Source organism: Mustela erminea, chromosome 2 (assembly GCF_009829155.1).
Source record: "Mustela erminea isolate mMusErm1 chromosome 2, mMusErm1.Pri, whole genome shotgun sequence".
NCBI classification, from domain to species: Eukaryota; Metazoa; Chordata; class Mammalia; order Carnivora; family Mustelidae; genus Mustela; species Mustela erminea.
Genome location: NC_045615.1, coordinates 12,957,070 through 12,979,798, shown reverse-complemented (window position 1 = coordinate 12,979,798; position 22,729 = coordinate 12,957,070). Strand labels below are relative to the sequence as shown.

The following is a 22,729-nucleotide window of genomic DNA, read 5'->3' as shown; positions in this document are numbered from 1 at the left end:
GATAGAGGCAAGAGATCAGGGCATAGCACAGACAGCCGGGTACTAGGCCAGAGGCTGGGTGGAAGCCGGGTGTTCCAATCAACAGGCAGCAGCAGGAAACCACCCTATGAAGAAAGAAGTTAATCTAATTGACACTATTACTCACTGAAAACAGGCCACAGACATGTATTCTGGTCAAATCAATAATTCGCATGTTCAACAATTGATCAGTCTACTCTGGTATAATCTTTTGAAAGTTTATCAGCTCTGAGATTGACCTGCAGCAACCTCAAGAATATTATAAACTTTGCAAAATTACAAATGGGCCAAAAAAATTAATGTATTAAAAATGGATGACTTCATTTAATTGTCTTACTTCTGTGACTTCAGGTGGCCAACAAGCACTTATGAAAGAGTATAACCAAAAAGAAACTTTAGTACATACACATTAAACTTGGGGGAGGAAAAAAGGATGCAAAATTTCCCAAGCATTAAAAAAAAAAAACCCACTAAAAAAAGAAGAAAAAATTTTTAAAGATTTTATTTATTTGACAGACAGAGCATGCGTGCACAAGCAGGGAAACAGCAGAGGGAACTGCAGAGGAAGAGAGAGAACAGGCTCCCCACTGGACAGGGAGTCGGATGTGAAGCTCAATCCCAGGACCAGGGGTCATGACCAGAGCCGAAGGCAGACGCTTAACCACTGAGTCACCCAGGCACACCAAAAATGAATTTTTAAGTACTAACATCTGAAAAGTTAAAAATAATAAGAAATGAGAAGAGCTTGGGTCAAATAGAAAACTTCTAGTTTTACTGTCATTTAGGCTATAAATAAAATTGAGACAAAGCCCTTAAAGAAAATTGCTAAAGTAAACACTTCCTTCTTTAATTCTCCATTTTCTGACTGGCTTTGGTTCTGTCTGAGCCCACAGGAGTCCAGTAGCCCAAAGACAGGCATCAGGCTGGAGAAAACCCAAACAATGCTGATAGGACTACAAGTTAACAGATGCCTCTTTCATAAAAAAACAAATAACTGATTATTAACTTACTAATTCCTACTGGACACCTAGACTTTAGCCACCAAACACAGAAAACAAAATAAGCCACTGCGTACTTCTAGTTCATTTAAGATTTCAAAGGCAACTAATTCAAACCAACCACCTGAGCCAACCAGACCCTAAGCAACGGTCACAAGCAAACCCAAGTTCGCAGCCTTAGAATGAAGATATTTCATATGTGTGTGCACGTGTGTGTACTTAGACTTATATTTGCATCACCTGGTGCTGAAGTCCCCTTCAACACCACTGAAGCCCAACTCAGGCTGCATGTTCAGAGACTCCTTTTCATACCCATCCTCCGATGTACTCATATCTATCATTCAGTTGCATGTGGCTTAGTTGCCCTGTGTCAACACCATGTAATACTTTATTTAATGCCAGGTTTGTTTATTCTTTAAAACAAGCAGCACACTTTACTATATAGAAATTTCTTTGCAAAAAAATAAGTACGAATTAGACATAGAACCTATTCTTCAAGGACTAAGGGAGAGAAGAACAAATTATAAATAAGATAAAAAATCAAAATTCTAAATACCAAAAGCACTTTCCCTAACAAAGTTCACAGTCAAGAATCTGGACAGACCTGAATCCATTTTCACGGAAGAGGTAACAATTAAAAGAGGTAATAAAAAACTGCTAGAATTTGAACAGAACAATACAAAGGGCTGACGAGGTGGGGGTTTCTCAACATTGGTTCTCTAAGTTTTAGACTTACATACTTAACTCTTTGTTGCAGAGAACTGTCCTGTGCACTGCAGAATCTTTAGTAGCATCCTTTGTTTCAACCCCCTTGATGCCAGCAGTACTTTCCAGCTGTGATGACCAAAAAGTCTCCAAGATACAATTTAAAAGTTTGGGGTATGTTCTGTGACTGAAGAAGGGCCACCGAAGATCTTCGATCCGGCCGTAGCAGATTCAGAGAAGTAAGATCTGTCAATAATGTTGTTTGCAAAGGTTGCAAAATGGCTGGTTAACATCCTTCTTTGCTGAGAGGATTTTGGAGGGTTGCAGCATAGTTAAACCATTTATACACAAATATTCTCCTTATCAACTGAAGGGTGATGAGCTCTTTTTCCATCAAAAGTTTATACGTGCATGATAGTATTTCACAGTAATATTTTTTTTTTTAAAGAATCTCTTTTTAAAGAATCTACCTTTGTGGGACTCAAACCTACAACCCCAAGATCAAGAGTCACATGCTCCAGTGACCGAGCCAGCCAGGTGCCGCAACATTTTTTTCTTAAAAAAACCTCACATTTTAGATTTTTTTGGTGCTAGATGTTTCTGACTTTTATATCAGAAAACATGCCTGCCTAACGTTATTCTTGAATATACATAACCCAAGTTTTATACCAGCATTTATCAAAGGTAAATAAATTACAAAGTGACTATCGTTTTCTCCTTGGCTTCACTTACAATAAGAACAGGCATTTATGGACATTGGGGAAGGTATGTGTTATGGTGAGTACTATGAATTGTGTAAACTAATGAACCACAAACCTGTACCCCTGAAACAAATAATACAACATATGTTAATAAAAAAGAACATATTAATACATATTTATAACTATTTTAGCATTATTATATCTTTATTTGGAGAATTTACTATGAACACCTAAGCAAGGTACTTTGATAGGTATAGAAAGAGGGTTGGATAACCAATAAAGGAGGAAAATTTGGCCAGGCAGAACAACTTATTGATGATAAGAACAGTCCTCAATACTCTGGGCCAGGTGGAAAAAGCTGTAAATATCAAACACTTATTTAGTGAGCACTTACTATATATCAAGTGCTATTCTCAGACTTCACATGTATTTGCTACTAATTCTCAACCTTCATAAAACTGTTCCTAATCTTTATACCCAAAATAAGCAGTATTCTACCTATGAGGGAACTCAGAAATAGAGAGGTTAAATAATTGCCCAAGTTTGTCTGAGGTAAGCTTGAAACCAATCACATGGGCTCTAGAAGGCATGCTCTGAAGGCTTTACTGACACCCTCAGCCCTCATTAGCCAGTGCTGAGCCTCATGCCCATAGGTCATGCCATAGGAGGAAGAATATGGAAAAGTACTCTTTTGATTTAAAATACTACCCACTTTTTACTGGAGTAATTTCAGATTTCATAACACTGGGGTACTCTTTTTCAAATCTGACATTACAGGTGTCACCATGGAAGATAACAGTAGGATTAACTTTATACCTATCAATGATCACACTGTGTTACGGACGTGACCAATTTTTAAATATTTTTAGGTAAGACAAGTAAGACTAGTTGCCAGCTGGACAGTCTGGCTAAAACACTAATAAGACATATGCCATAGCTGAACGGGATGGCGAGGACAGCTTCAGTATTGTTTTTGGTTTTTAAACTGGCAACAGTCCTGGATGAGGAAGAAAAAAAGATTTTGTTTGTTTGTTCATTTGTTTCTACGCTTTAAGTTGTAAGCCTAGAAAAAAATGAAAATACCTGAAAGGTTTGTTGATTTTATTTTTAACTGTGGCAAAATACACTTAACATAAAATTTACCACCTTAACCATTTTTAAGTGTACAGCAGTGTGAAATATATTCATGGTGCTGTATCACCACCCATCCACAGAACGCTCTTCATGTTCCCAAACTGAAAGTGTACCTAATTTCCTATTCCTCCTTCCCCCCAAGCTCTTAACCACTCTACTTTCTATCTCTGTGAATTGTACCATCTAGGTTCTTCACAGAATTGGAATCAGATAGTATCCGTCCTTTTGTTACTGGCTTATGTCACTTAGGATAATGTCCTCAAGGTTCGTCCACGTTGTAGCATGTGTCAGCTTTTCCTTCCTTTGTCAGGCTGAGTAATGTCAGGCTGAGTAATATTCTATGTACATGCTACATTTTCCTTATCCATTCATCCATCCATGGACACTGGGCCTGCTTCCATCTTTGGCTATTATAAATAACACTGCTATGAACATAGGTGTACAAATCTCTCTTCGAGTCCCTGTATTCAGTTCTTTTGGGTATATAATGTAATTGCTCAATCACATATAAATCTACATTTAATTTTCTAAGGAGCCACCATACTGTTTTCCATATGGTTGCACTATTTTATACTCCCAAGAGCACACAAGGGTCCCAGTTTCTCCACATCCTCAACAATACTTGTCATTTGCTTCATTGTTATCTTTATTGGTTTTGTGTTTGTTTGTTTTGTTTTTTTTACTGTAGCTATTCTAATGGGTGTGAGGTGTTATTTGTTGTTTTTCTTAATCATATTCAAGATTATATCTGTGTCAATCGAGAATATTATGTGAATTCATTGTTTATTTGGCCTTGACAAGAGTTCCCTAAGATCTGTGTTAACATTACTATAATGCCACTAAGTATAATTTTGCAGAGTCCACCCAAAAGTGAACGTATGAATTAAAAACTGAAAAGGCTTATGAGTAAGCTTTTAAACACTGTGTAAGCATTATAACATCTGCAGCAGTATTACATTCTAGAATGCATGGATATGACAGTACTTATTTTGATCAAGCTCAGACAGGGTCACCCAGTGGCTTTTATACAATACTGGGGAATCAGGTCTGTTTGCAATCTGGGTAATATCACTTGGCTACAATGGACAAAATAGTGGGAGGAAAAAACTAAACCAATTCCAGATAATATAAATAAATATACTGAAAGTATTAAAATTATATTAATAAGATCAACAGGACAGAAATTTTATCTCACATAATGCGCAGCTGACCTGTAACACCATATATAGCTTCTGCTAAAGGTTTTAGTGTATAGTTTTTATTCTAATTCTAATTTGCAGTTTTATCACTCAAGTATAATAGTCTGAGAAGATATTAATTACTTAGCCATACAGGTGACAGATGCTGGCTTTGTAGGAAAAACAAGGAACTTTATCTAGACTCCCATACAATCTCAACAGGTGGTAATATTATGGGGAGGAACTTTAACTATAAAAAGCCTCTAAATGCCACATATATTAATTATAATATTATGTGGAGGAACTTTAACTATCAAAAAGCCTCTAAATGAAACATATATTAATTATTTTAATGTTTTAGTAACCTAATTTTTAAAGGCAGAATACTACAGGGGCTTCTGGGTCAGTCAGTTAAGAGGCCAACTCCTGATTTTGCCTCAGGTCATGATCTCAGGGTCCTGGGATCCCCTGCATAGGGCTCTTTGCTAAGAGTGGAGTTTGGGATTGTCTCTCCCTCTCCTTCAGCCCTCCCCTGCTCACACTTGCTCTCTCTAAAATAAATAATAAATCTTTAAAAAAAGAATACCAGAAAATGTAACCTAAATAATATTTGGAATTAAAAGAATAAGTATCGTACACCAGTTGACTGTTAAACCTTCAATACCAGAGTAATAGGTTCCATCTTTAAAATATTTTATGGATTTCAATAAGAACTTATAAAACGTACTGACATGCTTTGATGAAAACATTTTAGTTGGAGTTTTACACTGAATTTTATTTAGACACTTCAACAACTTTGTAAGGAATTTTTAGTTTTAATCCATCCCCAGTGGTTATTAACAAACAGAATCTAGAAATTTAGTAATATAAAGGTTTAGCATAAAATTCCAAATCTAAGCATGAATTTTACACATATATTTAGGTCTCTACAATTAACAGATGAAAAACAAGTGACTTTCAGGGGTTCTTATAGGGGAGCAGTGCCCCAAAAGTTCCCCCAAATTGGCAGGACATGGCTTTACTCAAGTTGCATCAGTTGTGCTCACTTACTGAGACCCCAAACTGTCCTAAATCAGAAGAACTATTTTTTAAAACTTGAAACAGTGCCAAGGGTTAGATATAGGGCCCCCCAATTTTTTATTTAGTTTATGAGGACCATTTTTGCTTCAACTAAACTTCACCTGAAAAAACATTATTTAAAACTCTAGTTGTATTATTTCATTATATTTCAATTTAGTATATTTAATATGGATCATACTTAAAACATCTGAACTTAGTTATTTTTAAAGGTTAATTTAAATAATTACTTATTTTACCTAACCAATTAAAGTAAGGGTTGGCTTGTTTTTATATGACCCTCAGGCTACAGATGGTTTTTACATTTTCTTTTGCATGCACCAATGAGTTTATTGTGCTTTTTCGAATTTGTCTTTTTTTTAATTTTTATTTATTTATTTTATTAACATATAATGTATTATTTGCCCCAGAGGTTCAGGTCTGTGAATCAACAGTCTCACACAATTCACAGCACTCAACATAGCACACACCCTCCCCAATGTCCATAACCTATCCAACCTATCCCTCCCTGCCCCCAGCACCCAGCAGCCCTCAGTTTATTGGTTTTTACATTTTTAAACGGTGTAATGAGACAGAGGCCTGACATGCCTCACAAATCCTAAAATACTGAATTAAAACATAAATCAAAGTTCTAAAATTGTCTCTTCTATACTTTAATCAATATTGATTTACATCACACACACACACACACACACACACACACACACACACACCATTAATCTGAAGGATATCTGGTCTAAGCATAAAATTCTTTCTTTCTGAGTCTGTCAGCCCAAAAGTACGCTTCCTCTTCTGGGGTACAAAGCTGTTGCCTGGGCAGGGCTACATTTCCCAGCCTCCTCTGATGTGGTTACAGTCCCAGGGCTAGTTCTTCACAGGAGACTATCAAGCACAAGTGATATGTGTCAATTCAAGGTAGGGCTTTTAGGAAGGAATTATGCTTTCTCCATATTCTCTTTACTTTCACTGGCTCAATGCTGAGAAGATTGAGTCCCTAAAGGATGTCAAAGCCACTATCAGTCAGGACCACCCACAGAAGACAATACATCTCTATTGTGTTAAGCCACTGAAATTTTTGTTACTACAGTTACTGAGGAAACAAGCTGTAACAGTCATTAACATAAATGTTGTATATTTGCTGCCTTTCACATTTAACTAACTTCTACTTAACTTAGAAATTCTCCCAATCATCCTTAAAAAAAAAAAAAAAACTCTATGAAAACAGAATGTTTATATTGCTGAAAGCCGTCTGTTTATTCTAGCCATCAGTCTTTTCCTTGACAACTGGCTACTGTTGCTTCTTTTTCTGTTTACTGTATGCTCAGATGAATTTTAATTTAAGAGCTCACTATAACCACATCTCAAATGAACCAAAATGTAAAAGCATTCCTGCTCCACATGTGTAGTTCAAATGATGCAGCATTAAGACATTACCACATTCTATCCAATGCCTATTCCAGAAACAGAAATTTTCAAATGGATTAAAATAGACCCTCTTCTCTTCTTTATTATATGTAAGGGCCAAAAAAGCATGAGAAGGGTAATAAAGTTCATTTAACCTTGAAACACTGGTATCTCCAAAACTAGAAATTTCCAAAAACAGTAGAACCTTCGTATTTTCAAGAGCTGCATCTTGATAGCATCACAGATTCAAAAATATGTAAGTGACGGCAAAATGCATGCTTCTGTAACACGGATTCCATCACATTTGACTGGCAAAATGGGAATGACAATAGTGTAAAGGTAAAGTAGTGTTGGTTCATGAGTTGATTCTTCCCAGCAGGTTAATGTTTTGAAGCTATCAAGGGCAAGATTTTTCACAAATCATGAGAAAAACATGGAAGGAAAAACAAAATGAAGACTTTAAGAAAACTGGTGAGACTCTTACCAAAGTCTTACCTTCTTTGGTACAAACAGTGGTGGTTGCTTTAGTGGCTTCAGTACCCATCATGCTTATCACTATCTTGTGATGTGAACACACAAGAAGCTTACACCTTACATGAGAGTTTTAATTATGGTGAAACCGGCCTCCAGTAGAAGCCAGTAGCCACAAGAATCTACATATAAAAGATAAAACATGTCCCAGGATAAAATGCTAAGAATCATCTCGGTATGGAGTACAAATGTCACCCATACTACTGTGCTGGTGCTTTTGTTAGTGCTCTGGTTACAAAGTTTCATAGTCTTAAGTAGTCTAGCCTTAATACTATTTTTTTTCCACAGCTGATAGTTTTAGTGCATGAATTTTTACAGTATGAGAGGTTTTTTAGGAATGTATGTATCACGTTACATTAGATATGAACATACCACTAATTGATATACTGAACTGCACATGCCAAGCAAACAGGCAAAATGACACAATCCAACTTCACGGTGCCCCCATCCAAAATCCTTTAACACGCCTGACAAACACCATTTCATTTAATCCCAGACTTCTACATCTAAAAAACCACCTAAAATTTCTGTGGGCCCTATCAAATAGTGAAAACCATAAATACAGTCCACCAATGCTACAAACATATACTAACTCTCCCAAATTTACCACGTAATTGCTTTTAACTTCAGCTTCGTTTTAACAACTTTTGTTTAATCTGCAAAAAGAGTAATAAATCCTTTAGGTAGTTTCTCCTTTCTTTCAACCCAAACGTACACCATCACCTACTAGGTCTAAGCAAAACCATTTGAAAGTGCTTAAATTTTGCAAATATAATTTCCTTTTTAGAAGGCATAATCTTTTTCTTCAGAGTCAGCTTTGATGAAAACTGCCTTAAAGGTGGAAAAATGGCAGCATCCTCCATAGACATGGCTCTTTAGAACTGCTATTTAGGTGACCACTCCAAGCAAAGCAAAATGAAAGATTTGAGAGTTTTGCTCATTTTGATCCCAAATCAGAGGATCCAGTCCCATCTACACTGTGCATGCCCATTAGACTCCATGTCCCATCTCTGCCAGCCATTGCCTCCCCTGGGATTTCTGACCCCAAGCTTCCCAGTTACAAGGAGCCTAAGTTTTCTCACCCCGCCACAGTACATTCCTAGATGGAGCCCACAGTACCCCTAGATGGATCTGCACATCTAGGTATGTGCAGATTTTAGGTGTCCTTGCTGATTCACTGTACTGATATCCTACCAACATTGTAAAACATTGTAGGACCTCTTCCTATCCTCTCCTCTAGTTATCTACCCTCTACCCACAAATCTATCAAGCAAAATGTAGTTAGGTAATTTTTCTTCTCTGCTTCCTTCAGTCCTGTCTCTAATGACATCCACTTAATACCTTTTAGATCATTTATCCCCTTTTGTTCACCAGTTTCTTTTTAGGAATCCCATCCTTGGCACTGATTTCAACAAATAGAACATTTCTGAAAATTCAAGACATGAAATTCACTCTGGAGAGAATATCAATCTCCCCACCACCATTCTAAACTGTCACTTCTGGAACACCAGCAGTGGTAATTCATGTTAATAAAGATTCTGAAGTACTTCAAACTTCCAAAGAAGCTTTTGAATCAAAGGAATATTCAAGTATATGTCATACAGTTTTAATGTTAAATGTATTTACAATATTCTAAATCTTTAGTATATGGCAATCCGTATGCCACAATATGTGGCAAATCTAGCTACAATTTGATTAATACACACTTTCACCAACCCATTCCAACTAAGAGTAAGGTCCAATCAGAGACTGTTTAAATACTGGTGTGTTCCTTTATACATTCCACCCCTCTAGATCTAGTATGCCCACTATTTAAGTGTATAACAAATCTCCCAAGTGATTCTAACAGAAACTCCTTCCACTTGCAAACTACCACGGCAAATACTGGTTTAAAAACAGCCTACTGGGGCGCCTGGATGGCTCAGTGGGTTGGGTCTCTGCCTTCAGCTTGGGTCGTGATCTCAGGGTCCTGGAATCAAGCCCCACATTAGGCTCTATGCTTGGCAGGGAGCCTGCTTCCCCCTCTCTCTCTGCCTGCCTCTCTGTCTACTTGTGATCTCTCTCTCTGTCAAATAAATAACTAAAATCTTAAAACAACAACAACAACAACAACAGCCTACACAACTGTGGTTCTCATCTCTGTGAACTGCTGGAGGAACTTTGTGAACACACAGGCTCTTTAACTACAGAGATTCCAAGGCCCTCCCAGACCTACTGGATCATAATATGTAATGATGGTACTCAAATATCCAACTCCCAGGTGATTCCAATGCACAGCCAAAGTTTGGAAACAAATGCTTGATAACCTCAGGTATCTTAAAAGCTGCGGCTCTACCCCTGGGGATAAAAATATATGTTTATAAAAAATAAAAAATTAAAAATTAAAAAAAAAAAAAAAGCTGCTGCTCTCGGTGACCAATGGGCTGCCAATGAACCAACATATGGGTCCAGCATTAGGTGGGACCTTCAAGGATAAAGAGGGGCCAACAAGGTGTGGCCAACTTTACACAGTCCTTTCTGTAATGTGGAAATCACAGGGATGGAAGATGCATCTGCTTTGAGAAAGACATTGGGGTGAAGTTCAGAAAATAATTTCCTAAGGATATACACCTAATGGCACTATTCAGCTGCTTGAATCACATTAGCAGTTACAATCAACTAACTGCCTACCTCACTCACCGCAGTTTAATACATTACACTAGAAATCAGCAGTCTCAGAAGACCTTAGCTTTACATCAAGAGGCCCCAGTGGTTCAAGAATATCATTCCTCCACTTGGAAAAAGCCAAACAGCAAAGTCCAAAAGTAAAGCAAACTAATTAATTAGAAGAGACTTCTGATCATTACAAGAAAAATCTCATGAAGAAAACTGCACATATTTTTGCCATCAGCATCATTTGAGCTCTGCCTTCAAAACTTTCTCCAGTTAGTTACTAGTAATTCAGATTACTTAACCTTTCTAAACCTATTTCTTCATCTGTAAAACAAGCTCAAAAACTCACGAAAATTTAAATGAGACAGTATTTGTAAAAACATGATATTCAATACAGTTTCCTTTCCTCCTTAGAAATTTCTCTACCCCTCCTCCACCCTCCTTTAATTTTAGTCATACATACTAATAGTTTATACATATCTCTGTTAGTCTTTACCTCAGTTGATTGCTATTACATATGAGAAACACACGAGACACATTTAATTTTGTTACTCCAAAACTAACAGCACTTAAACTCTGTCTACTGACAACCCACTGAAAACCCATCAGGGCTGAGAGTCATATACTAACTTCCTCAGGACAGATTTTTGTTTTTTTACTCCCAGGTACTGATTCCACAAGAGCAATGGCTCTCAAACTTTAAAGAAGGTAAGAAGGTTGCCTGGGTGGCTCAACGGATTAAGTGTCTAATTTCAGCCCAGGTCAGGATCTCAGAGTCCTGGGATGGAGCCCAGGGAAGTCAGGCTTGCAGCTCCACAGGGGAGTCTGCTTCTCCCTCTGCCCTTCCCCTCATGTTCTCATGTTCTCACTGTCTTTCTCTCTCAAATAAATAAATAAAATCTTTTTAAAAATAAACAAAAAAATAAAAATAAAGACAGTAAGAACTGTTAGGGAGCTTATTTAAAATACAAATCCCACCTCACACCAACAGGGATTCTCAATGGCTAATGCCAGTAAGTAAAAGGTTGCTAGGAAACAGAACACTTGACACCACCCCATGAATTACTGATTGCAAAAGGGAAAATATACCTTTATACAGAAAAATCTGGCAGTCAGGATCTTAATCAGGAGATAAAACTTCGCACCACTAAAAATGCAACAAATCAGGTACCATCATTGAATATATGATGCAAATAAGAAGCAGGAAGCAGTATTTTGGGTGAAAATACATAAACTGAATAAAACCAAGCACCTAGATGCATCTTCAAGTTTATCCAGAAAACATGTCAGACTACTCTTGGAAAAAACAATTAAGCAATCCAAAATACAGAACATACGAGAACTGGCCTAGACTCTGCAAAACTCAATGTCACGAGGGAAAAAAGCAAAATTAAGAGAATTGTTCTAGAGTTATGGAAACAAAAGCAATGTGTGAATTTTTACTAAATCCCTATTTGGAGGGGAGAAAACCTATAAGAGAAATTGTTGGAGGCAAATGCGCAAATAATATGAAGTAGCTATTGCATGATTCTATAAAATTATGGAGTAATTATTGAATTATTATTAATTTTTTTAGATGGGACAATGGTATTACAGCTATGTAAAATTATTCTAAATATTTAGTATTTGAAGTATAGAGAGGTGCAACCTCATAATATGTTACACACACAAATACACGCTGACAAATATATCTATGTTAATTACTGAAACCAGATAGATGGTAACAAGTGTTCAAAACACTATCCTTTCTACTTCTCTGTATGCTTAAAAGTTTCCATAAGGTAGACAAGAAAAAATACGCATTCCCTGGCCCAACTCCCTAAGACTCTAATTCCTTAAGTATGTAGTGTAGTAAGCGCACAAATCTGCATTTCAACTAGCCCTGGGCCTATCCTAAAATACAAGATGTTTTCTGACCACTCTAAGAAACACAGTTGAAGAAAAATGGGTGTGTCTGCTGCCCAGAAGGACTTAGGTTCTTAACTCCCTGCCAGCTCTATTTTACTGGCAGGTTTCCCAAGCCATGGATTTGGTTATCTTCCTCACCTCTGCCATCTTTCTTCATGTGTCCAATGTATTTAAGATGGACTGAAAGGAAGCATAATGGTTAAAAGAGAAAGTTTCTATTTCATGTACCTATGATTCCTTGAGAGCATCTCCCCAATGTAAATAATAATAACCAACTCTACTTTCCTTCCAAGAGTGCTGTAAAGAAAACTTCCTTGTCTTTCTGTGAACTGAATATTCAAAGTTCTTCCTAGAAATGGATAATGAGCATATAGTCCATGCTCTATAAACTGATAACCGAAATAAAACAGAAATAGCATCCTCAGTTAAAAAAAGGAAGACCAAAATATTGCACTCAAAAGTTTTGATTACAACAAACTAAAAAGCTTTTGTACAAACAGGACTACATCAAACTAAAAGGCTTTTACATAGCAATGAAAGCCACCAACAAAATGAAAAGGCAATGGGAGGAGATAGTCACAAACAATATATCCAATAAGGGGTTAACATCTAAAATATACAAAGAACTCCTACAACTCAATATCAAAAAAGACAAACATTCCAATTAAAAAATGGACAGGGGACCCAAATAGCCATTCTTCCAAAGACACACAGATGGCCAACAAGCACATGAAAAAAATGATCAATTTCACTACTCATCAGGGAAATGCAAATTAAAACCACAATGAGATACCACCTCACCCCTGTTAGAATGGTTATTATCAAAAAGACAAGAAAAAACAAGTATTGGCAAGGCTGTGGAGAAAAGGGAACCTCCATGCATAGTTGGTAGGAATGCATATTGGTGCAGCCACTATGGAAAGGAGTGTGGAGGTTCCTCAAAAAATTAAAAACAGAATTACTATACAATCCAGCAATCCCTGTTCTAGGTATGCATCCAAGGAAAACGAAAACACTATGAAAAGATATATGCATCCTTATGTTCATAAAAGTATTATTTACAATAACCCAGACATGGAAGCAACCTAAGTATCCATCAAAAGATGAATATATAGACAAGATGTGGTGCATTACCCAGCTATAGAAAATGAACTCTTGCCATTTGTGACAACAAGGATGAATCTACAAGGTATTATGCTAAGAAAGTCTATGATTTCACTTCTATATGTGGAATCTAAAACACAAAACAGAAAAAGGCTCAGATACAGAAAACAGAGATAGACAATACAGACGAAGGGGATCAAGAGCACAGTCTTCCAGTGATAAATACATGTGACTCAGAAATGTAATGTACAGCAGAAATATCAAATTACCCTGTTGTATACCTGAAATTAATGAAATGCTGTATGTCAATTATTCTTTGATAAAAAAATTTACTTTAAAAACCGCTATTTCAGGGGCACCTGGGTGGCTCAGTGGGTTAAAGCCTCTGCCTTCAGCTCGGGTCCTGGGATAGAGCCCCCCATCGGGCTCTCTGCTCAGTGAGGAGCCTGCTCCCCCGTCTCTCTCTCTCTGCCTGCCTCTCTGCCTACTTGTGTTCCCTGTCAAATAAATAAATAAAATCTAAAAAAAAAAAAAAAAAAAAAAAAAAAAAAAAAACCTGCTATTTCAAAATTAAAGTGATATATAAGAAACTTTGTTAGCAAAGTTACCTTAGAATATAGTGGTTTGTTTTAAGATGTGTTAAAATAATGTAATATACCAAGATCTACCCACATCAGATATACAGAAAAATCTGAAGTTGAATCTTATGTAGAAATGTATCAATGTCATTGTAACAATACTCAGTGAGTCCTCCAAGCAAAACCCAGAAATACACCTGGAATCAAAGAAGTACCTACAGCTTAATCTAAGAAAAACAAAAACAAAATTCACTTAGAATTATTTCCTAGAAGAGCTCACAACTCACATAGAGGCTATCAGGTTAAAAAAAAAAAAAAATTTACAAACACTAAATTCTCAAAGTTAGAGAATACATACACATCAAATAATAATTTGCAGTAGGCAATTTTGATGTTCCTCCCCAATAAAGAAATTAATCTTAGTAAGCAATTCAGAACACCTCCAAAATATATAACTTATATGCATTGCTTTAGCTTACTCTAACAGTAAAAAATTTAAAACAGAAGATTACAAAAAATGAGCACTTTAAAAAGACTAATTTTAGCTGAAATTGTAAATCATAAAATCAGCTAGTAAACAGCCTTAACACATTTCTCAGAAAGTCTAAACTTCGATAAATTTTAACATTAACTACAGAAAGATATAAAATGCCTCTACAGGTTACAAAGTGATTGAAAATAATGAGAATGTATTTAGTACATCAAAATAACATATGGTAAGATTTCAAAGCAGTTCCTGGGAAACCTATACATTTTTAAATATATTATTTGTTCTAACCAGAGCAAAGAAATTTTTTCTTTAAAACTTCAGAGTGCTAATATGTATAGCATAATAAACTTTTCAAAATTGAAGAGACATTAAGGATCACTACCTTTAACTCCTCATTTAATAAATACAAGAAAATTAAGGCCAGAGACTTTTTTTTTGTAACTTGTAGAATGATAAACCATGATTTCTTAACTCCAGTGTTCCCCTTCTATGATGGTATATATGTCTTGTCCTTTAAAAACAAAACAAAACAAACAAACAAACAAAAATTCCAATAACAATAAATAGCAGGTTGTCTTCAATCAAATGTCAAAAGTCACTGAACCTTTCGTTTAATATGAGGCTATATCTTCATGACTTTTTTTTCCAATTTTAACTTTCTGAGACAAGTAAGAAATCCAGGCTTTTAACTAGAAGAAAACAGGTAAACAGAACATCATGGGGAGTAAATTAAAGTGTCAGCCATAAACTTGTTTGCAGAGAGAACACTGTAAAGCAACCAGCTCAGGGTGAAAATGGCAACATGTAAGACACAGTGTGCAAGAGTCCAGAATTTATCACTTACATAAGTATAACTTTGGATAAAGTTTGCAAAATCAAAGGAAATAATGTTACAAGACAAAAATGCTTGTGACTTCTGACATGTGCCTACTAGATTTCCAGAATGCTAGACTTCTGTCATACAGAGTCTGATGCTTTGTTTCTGGATCATTCTGGAAATCCTATCCTTCATCACCAGTTGCAATGTTACTCAAAGCATGCCATTTTTTTTCATCACCTCCCCTTGAAAATTCACCATAAATGTCAACTTTTACTGTTTCTAATCTCTCAAAAATGACAAATACTCTTCAGAGATGGTTCTCTTCATAATCACTCTCCTTTAGGAAGTGGTTCTTTATCTAAATATATAACTCTTTCCCTCACCATGTATTTCTATGATTTTTCAGGTGATGGGAACAACTTTATGTTGTTGTATCTGTCCTTTTTTTTTTCTTTGATGGAATCAAAGCATCTTGCCCCCCTGCAAAATTATTATCCTACATTTTCCTTTAGGTTTAGTATCTTCTGTTTCCATCTTTAATCCTTCCAGAATTTTTGTTTATATAAGGTAGAGATCAATTCCTCCCTCCATGTGGGCAGTCATTTACCCCACTGTCATTTGTTAAATAACCCCTTTTCCATTCATGGATTAGAAATGCTTTATTATCTACCTGCATAATTCCTGCAAACCTATTTATTTACTTCATTCTTTATTCTGCTTTATTACCTATCTACCTAATTCCTCTGCCAGCCACACACTGTTTTAATTATTGACACTTTATAGCACGTAAATTTTCTGATTTTTCTGGTAAATCTCAACATTTTCCAACAAGACTTTTTTGATTACACAAAAATATTTACTTTTCTCAGATCAATTTTTCTTAAGTTTACCCTCAAAAAAACCCCACTGAGTTTCTTTTGAACCAAAATTCCATTGAACTTACAGATAAAAAAAATTATTTTTAAAATATTGAGATGCCATTTAGTAATAAGCAAATATATAAAGTCACCTACACAACACACAAAAGCATGTATATAATCTTCATTTGACTGTGACTGGTACTCTGGCCCCATACGAATGAAATTTCCTTATTTGTAAGGTAACACTGCCATTCCTAAATCACAAAATCTTAGAGCTAGAGGAATATTACAGATCACTTAGTCCAACACCTCTTGTAAGCCCAGTTATGTTTACCTCAAGCCTACTTGAGAATCATTTCAAAATTAAAATTAATGTACCTTTTACATGTAACATAATCATAAAAGTACCACTTGGATCACACACAAGGCAATGAAGTGGGCTACATTTACTGAAGACTGCTTTCAATTTAGGAATCCTTTTAGAACAAGATCATACTCAGCTCAAAGAAGAAAAGAGTACCATAAGTACATACACTTGCAACAGCTCCAAATACTTTTTCAAGACACTCACATTTCTAAAATAAGTCTTTTTTGTTAGTGTGTCCAGGAACTAAACTTAACAGTACCACATCATTCCATTCCCAATTGTTCCATCGTATTTATTAAGAATACAAATCCAACAATTTCTAAATGGAATAAGCTGAAGCAACTCCAAAGTGTTTCTCAAGCCTGGCTGCCCATATAATCACCTGTGGAGCTTTTAGAAATAAGCTTGCATGGATCCCACCCTGGGACCTTCAGTATATTCTTTTTCTCTTTTAAAGCTATAGTAGATTCTATTCTCAGCCAGAGTTAAGGACCACTATTCTAAAAGATTCAACAAGAACAAATGCCCTTAATATGTGTAATATCCCTATACATTGTGGGGGGAAGGAGGGCGGGGGGAGTGAAGAAGGAATAAAGACAAAGCATCTTCACCAGCCAAGATACACCTGCTGCTGATTCACTGAGTTCTGTCCCGACATTACTCCAGTCTTAAAACAGAAAAAATGGGGAAGGGGGTGCCTGGATGACTCCTGGTTTTGGCTCAAGTCATGATCTCAGGATTATGAGATCAGGCCCTGTGTAGGGGTCCATGCTCAGTGAGGAGTTTACTAAAGTTTTTCTCTCCCTCACCCTCTGCCCCACTCTGTACACCCTCCCTTCCTGTCCCCCCCAACAAATAAACAAATAAATCTTGAAGAAAATAAAAAATTGGGGAAAACAAAGCTTTTGACTATTTGTAGATTTGATGGGGCGATTATGACATGTGAAACGCCTTATTCTTTCTTATCCCTTGAAGGCAACTCTCCACCCCACACTATATTCCAAAAGAAAGGATGACTGATGTTCACTTTAAGAAAGCTAATACTATTTAAGATTTTATATAAATTCCTCTTTCACTTTGTGAAATAGAAGGGCTTAAGTACACCCATAAAAATAAATAGAGAGATTGATGATCTGGCTGGGGTATCATGACATGAGATGAAATTTCAGTCAAAGAGCTGTTGCTTCGTGACTACAAAGAACTGTCAACACACACTGGCCACCCTCTGAAGTTAGCACAGAAGCAAAGAAAGGCCAATACACTGAAGAAACAAACTCACAACAATGCAAATATGCAAACGGAATCAAACTGTTTCTAAGGTCTAACCCTCCAAGAAAATGATCACACTTTCTAATAACAAAACTTTCACTAAACCGGAGCCTTGGTGTGACTCATATTCCTGTTATGAGTGACTCATATACCTTCTATCCCTGGGAAAAGCACCTGAAAAATAAAGCTACACTGTAAGCTACATGCTAAGTAATTAGTAAGGGCAAAGCATGAATTAAATAGACCTTAATAATAAACTAATATTCTACAAAAGGATGTTCATGAAACCAAATCATCCTACAACTACTCTTCCATGCTCCAATTCCAGCCTAGCCAAAAATACTGTCTTATATTCTGTAAACTCATTCAGTAAACAGCTATCAAATATGCTCCATCTCGACAGGAAAGGCACCACACAGAGAAGCTTACCACCTTACTATCAAGGAAAACTAAATTCTCTTAATATGCACTGAGACTTGTCCAAGCAAAAGTCAGGTAACTTTACTTTAAAAAAAAAAAAAAAAAAAAAGGAATGTGAAGAGACAGGTATTTGTGGTTTAATGGAATTAGTTTTAACCAAATACAACTTTCCCAACGTCTTTTCTTTAGAAATGTGGCCCAAATCAGCGATATAATTCCTAGGCCTTAACCTTTCTATCACATGACCATATGAAATAACAAAATTTAAGTAGCAAATATAGTTATGGGAACAACTGTAATCCAAAAAAATTTGTAGTAAAAATTGAGAGGACATATGGTTATACACACTGATAAATAACGGTTTGCCAAGAGATTAAAAAACAAAAACAAAGATAAGAACCTTTCTCTAAAGCATTCCATATGAATGATCTGCAGGTAGCCCCATGCCTAGCAGGTAGTAAAGGACAGACCGGACCCTGCTCCTGGAATATTTCAAGCAAATCCAGCTTTCTAAAAAAATCTGAAATAAATAAAATCCTTCTTCAGCAAGTATTTCTTCTGAAGTATAGCTATGTTAGAATAACTTAACTGAATTCACATACCTTTGAATACTCCATACTTTCAAAACTTTATGAAATAGTTAGACATATTTTAATCTTGAAAAACAATTTAAACATACTAAAATCACAGGCATCTCTTAAAAATATATTTGTATACCACTACAAACCCTGAAAGGTCAATGAAGATCTGGGAAATAAATGCACTACCCAATTTTAAACAACTATAAAACCTAAATTTATGCTTAAAATGTTCTTTTCAGTTTGTTCCAAAATCTAGACTTCTTACTTTGCCCAAATACAATTAAGATTGAGGTCAGTGGGGAAAAACTGCTCTGCCTAAAAAATTTGTGAAACCGAATTCCATTTCATTATGTCCAAAAAGCTTATTACTAATAAATATCTAGGATGGATTACATTAGAAACAATTCTCTCAGGAAATTTAACCTGACAAGAAGATTCTGACTGCCTACACTTAGGAGTCAAAGATAGGGAGAGATACAAGATTTTGGATTGTATAGAAGAAATCTAGTTACTAAATATATGCTGTTAAATTTTACTAGTCTTTCAAAACCTTTCTCTTCCCCCATTCTTCTTGTTCCTTTCCCCTTCATTCTTTTGCATCTTACCCATCTGCAAGAAATCAAAAAAAAGTACCCCCAGTATCAAACACACTACCTTTTATTCAATATGGATTTGGGAGTTCAGGGATGTTTTTAGATATAGATTTCAAATTCAAAACAAGTTTCAAAATTTTACTTAACCCCAAGCTACCCTCACAACTGCCAAAAGTTAATAAATCATTTTTTCCCTATTTTATCTCCCTAGCCCCTTCTTATAAACTTGGCAGGAAACCAATTATTTGCAGACAAATACAGCTAGGGGGCAAGGACAAAAAAAAAAAGTCTGCTCAGTTCAGTCCAGGAAGACCAATAAACAAACCTGGGAGCACCAGGAAAATCAAGAACCACTCATTCGACCCTCATCCTGAATTTGCATACAAATTCTATAGAACAAACTTCTTGCATTCACTCTCATTATCTGACTTAATTCAATCCCATGCATTCTGAAACATTTTTATTTAAAACTGTGAAGAGAGATCTGGACAAACAATTTAAAACACAATGAACTTTTACTTAAGTTAACCTAAGTACATCTCAGTTAACTGAAATGCATAGCACCTAAAATCTCCTGGTAGGTGCAGAACTCTGGGCAGTCTAGGCAAAATGTCTTCTCACAGAGGCAATGTACCTGAAGAGCTCTGTGTTATTTATCTTCAGTAAAGATTTTTTTCTCTTGCAAATGTTTACTTACAAACTCAGTTTCCAGAATACACTCAAGCCGGTTTAAGTTGGAGGGCACAGATGTACCAAGATTTTAACAGGATCATCTCCCTAGTTTAGCCAGTTAAGGCTAGTTGCCAAAAGAACATTTGCAAGTGGTTTTTGAGGGACTTACCAGGGGAAATTTACAAAAGAGAAAAGGGCTGCAGGGCCAAGCTTGGGGCTCGTGTAAACATAAATCACCTATGCACTGACCTGGCTACCTAAAACAATGTTCCTCCAGAATAGGTGTCCAGGTGGCGGACTGACTTTCTGGAGGTGAGAGTTTAAAACAAACGCTTACATCCACCATATACTACACAATTTTACCTGTTACCAAGAAAAGGGCACGTCTAATCCACACACCAAAAAAAAAAAAAAAAAAAAAAAAGTCCCTTTTCCTTCAAGCAAAGAAGCGGCTTGGAGTCATTTGCAGGGGATGGGATTGCAGGAAGGGGGGAGGAGGCGTGGAATAAAGGAGTGCTAAAAGGAGAGGCAGGGCCCCACACAGGCCACTGCGGAGAGAAGACGGGGGAAGAGGGGAAGATGTCTCACCGGGGGACAAAACCGAGTGCAAAACGGGCTGGAAGAAGGAAGGTTCCCCCCCCGCCCCGAAGACGAGCTGGGGTGCAGATAAATAGCGCTAAAACGGCTGGTTACCTTGGGATACAGGGGAAAGGGACAACGGGAATACAAAGGTCTACAGAGATGTGAGTAAAGGGAAGGTTGAGGCAGGGTCTCGGGTAAGTGCGAACCAGGGAAGCAGACAAACAGCGGGACTGGGGCCTCCCAGGGCCAAAAGGCGTGGCCAGGGATCCAGATCAAACGATGGTCTTTTTGAGACGCCGGGGAAAGTGCGCGACAAACCCCTCCTTCAAGACCCAGGGCCAGACCCGTCCGAGGGGCCCAACTGCGAGGCACCTCGAGGGCGGAACGCACTCGGAGGTCTCTGGCCTCTCCCGCGGGGCCCTCAGCAGAGCCGGCAGCCCAGGCCCCCGCCCCCACCCCCGCAGTGCTCTTACCTCCACACCTGCCCCATCTGCAGCAGGTGGATGACCGACTGCCAGATCCACACGGAGAGGCGGCACAGGCGCTGCGCCCCCGGCGTAGCCGAGCCCCCCGCGCCCGGGCCGCCGCGGGCGGCGCCGTGGCCGTAGCCGGCCCCCATCATGGGGGGGCCCCGGCTGCTAAGCCCCTCCACGGCGCCCAGCCCGCCGCCCGTGTAGTCCTGCACGAACCAGCGGAAGCTCAGGCTCTGCACCAGCAGCGACGGCACCAACACGAAGAAGAGGGTCAGCCCGAAGAAGCCGTAGTCCCCCTTGCGGTAGTAGTCGAGGGCCAGCCACAGGTCGGTGCCCACGTCCCCGAAGAAGACCAGCAGCGCCAGCACGATCCACAGGCAGTCGAGCCACGGCCGCTCCACCTGCGGCGGCGGCGGTTGTGGCCGAGTGGCAGGCGTCGGGGGGTGGTGGTCTGCGCCGGCGGCCGCGGGCGGCTGCAGCGGCTGGTCCCCCCCGTCGGCGGCGGCGGCGCTGCGGCGCGGCTTCTTGCCCAGGAGGGAGCGCAGGCAGGCGGAGCGGCAGCCCCAGTAGCACGAGGAGGTGTTGCAGCAGTGGCAGATGTGCAGAGAGCTGCTCTCGCCGGGCTCGCTGCCGTCTCCGCCGCCGCCGCAGCCGCCTCCCCCGGGCTCCCCGTCCTCCTCGCCGCCGCTGCCCACCGCCTCGTCCAGGTTGTGCAGCTGGGCGAAGCCCACCCCCACGCCACCGCCATCGGATTTCGCCGCCATCTTGACTCTCTTCCCAGCTCCGGAGGTTGGGGGGGGAGGGACGGGTGGGGGGGGGAAGAAGGCAGGGAACGGGGAGGGGGGGAAAACGAATGGAGAGGAAGGGGGGCGGGGAGGAAGCGGGGGAGCAAACGAACGAGGGGGGAGTGGGCCAGGGAACCCCCTCCGCTTCCGGGTAGTTGGCGTCACTTCCGGGCGAGCCCCCCAATCGCACGGCGCCCGCAGCTCCCCAGCCCTACCCTCCCGGCCAAGATGGCCGCCCTCCTGTGCCTCAGCTGCTGGGCGGGGGACCGGGGGGTTCTCCCCGCCAGGGCTCCCCTTCCCCTCTTCCGTTGACCCCGAAACCCATCAGGTTGACCCCTCGGCGTTTCTGAATCCCGCTGGGCCGAGTGATGCGGTCCAAAGTGATCCCTGGAGGGGGCAGTGCCAGACGTTTTGGGGTCCCCTTCCTCAGCGTCGCAGCTCACAGCTTTCCTCCTGGAGAAACGCCCCCTAACACCCTCCCGGCTGCTGGCGGAGGGGCGGGACCTCTGAGGGAAGGGGCGGAGCTAGTGCAAAGCAGGTGATTACGTGTCACTTCCGGGAGATAGGATGACCTCATTGAGTAGTTAGGCACTCCCCCCCCCCCCCCCATCAAAATGGCTGTGTCTCACCTCTTTGGTTGTTTGGGTTTGTTTTTTTTTTTTTTTTTTCCTTTAAAAATTCTCTCTTACTCTTGTCTTATTTGGGGGTCTTGAAAAATTACATAAGTCAGTTTAGAATCCCACATACAACTTACTGATGCTCACTTGTATTTGGACACCTCCCTCCTCTGTTGACCCCCTGATTTTCTTGTCAATGACAACTTTACCGT

General features: G+C 38.9%; 1 protein-coding gene across 1 annotated transcript in view; it reads right to left on the bottom strand.

Annotated features, from left to right (window-relative positions):
- The window catches only part of XKR6 (XK related 6), a 299,312-nt gene extending 276,912 nt beyond the window's left edge, over window positions 1-22,400 (bottom strand). Inside the window, exon 1 of the mRNA XM_032332269.1 lies at window positions 21,116-22,400. Coding sequence (XP_032188160.1) covers window positions 21,116-21,879 — 764 coding nt within the window. The 5' untranslated portion in view covers window positions 21,880-22,400. The remainder of the gene's footprint in view (window positions 1-21,115) is intronic.
- Window positions 22,401-22,729: the final 329 nt, after the last annotated feature.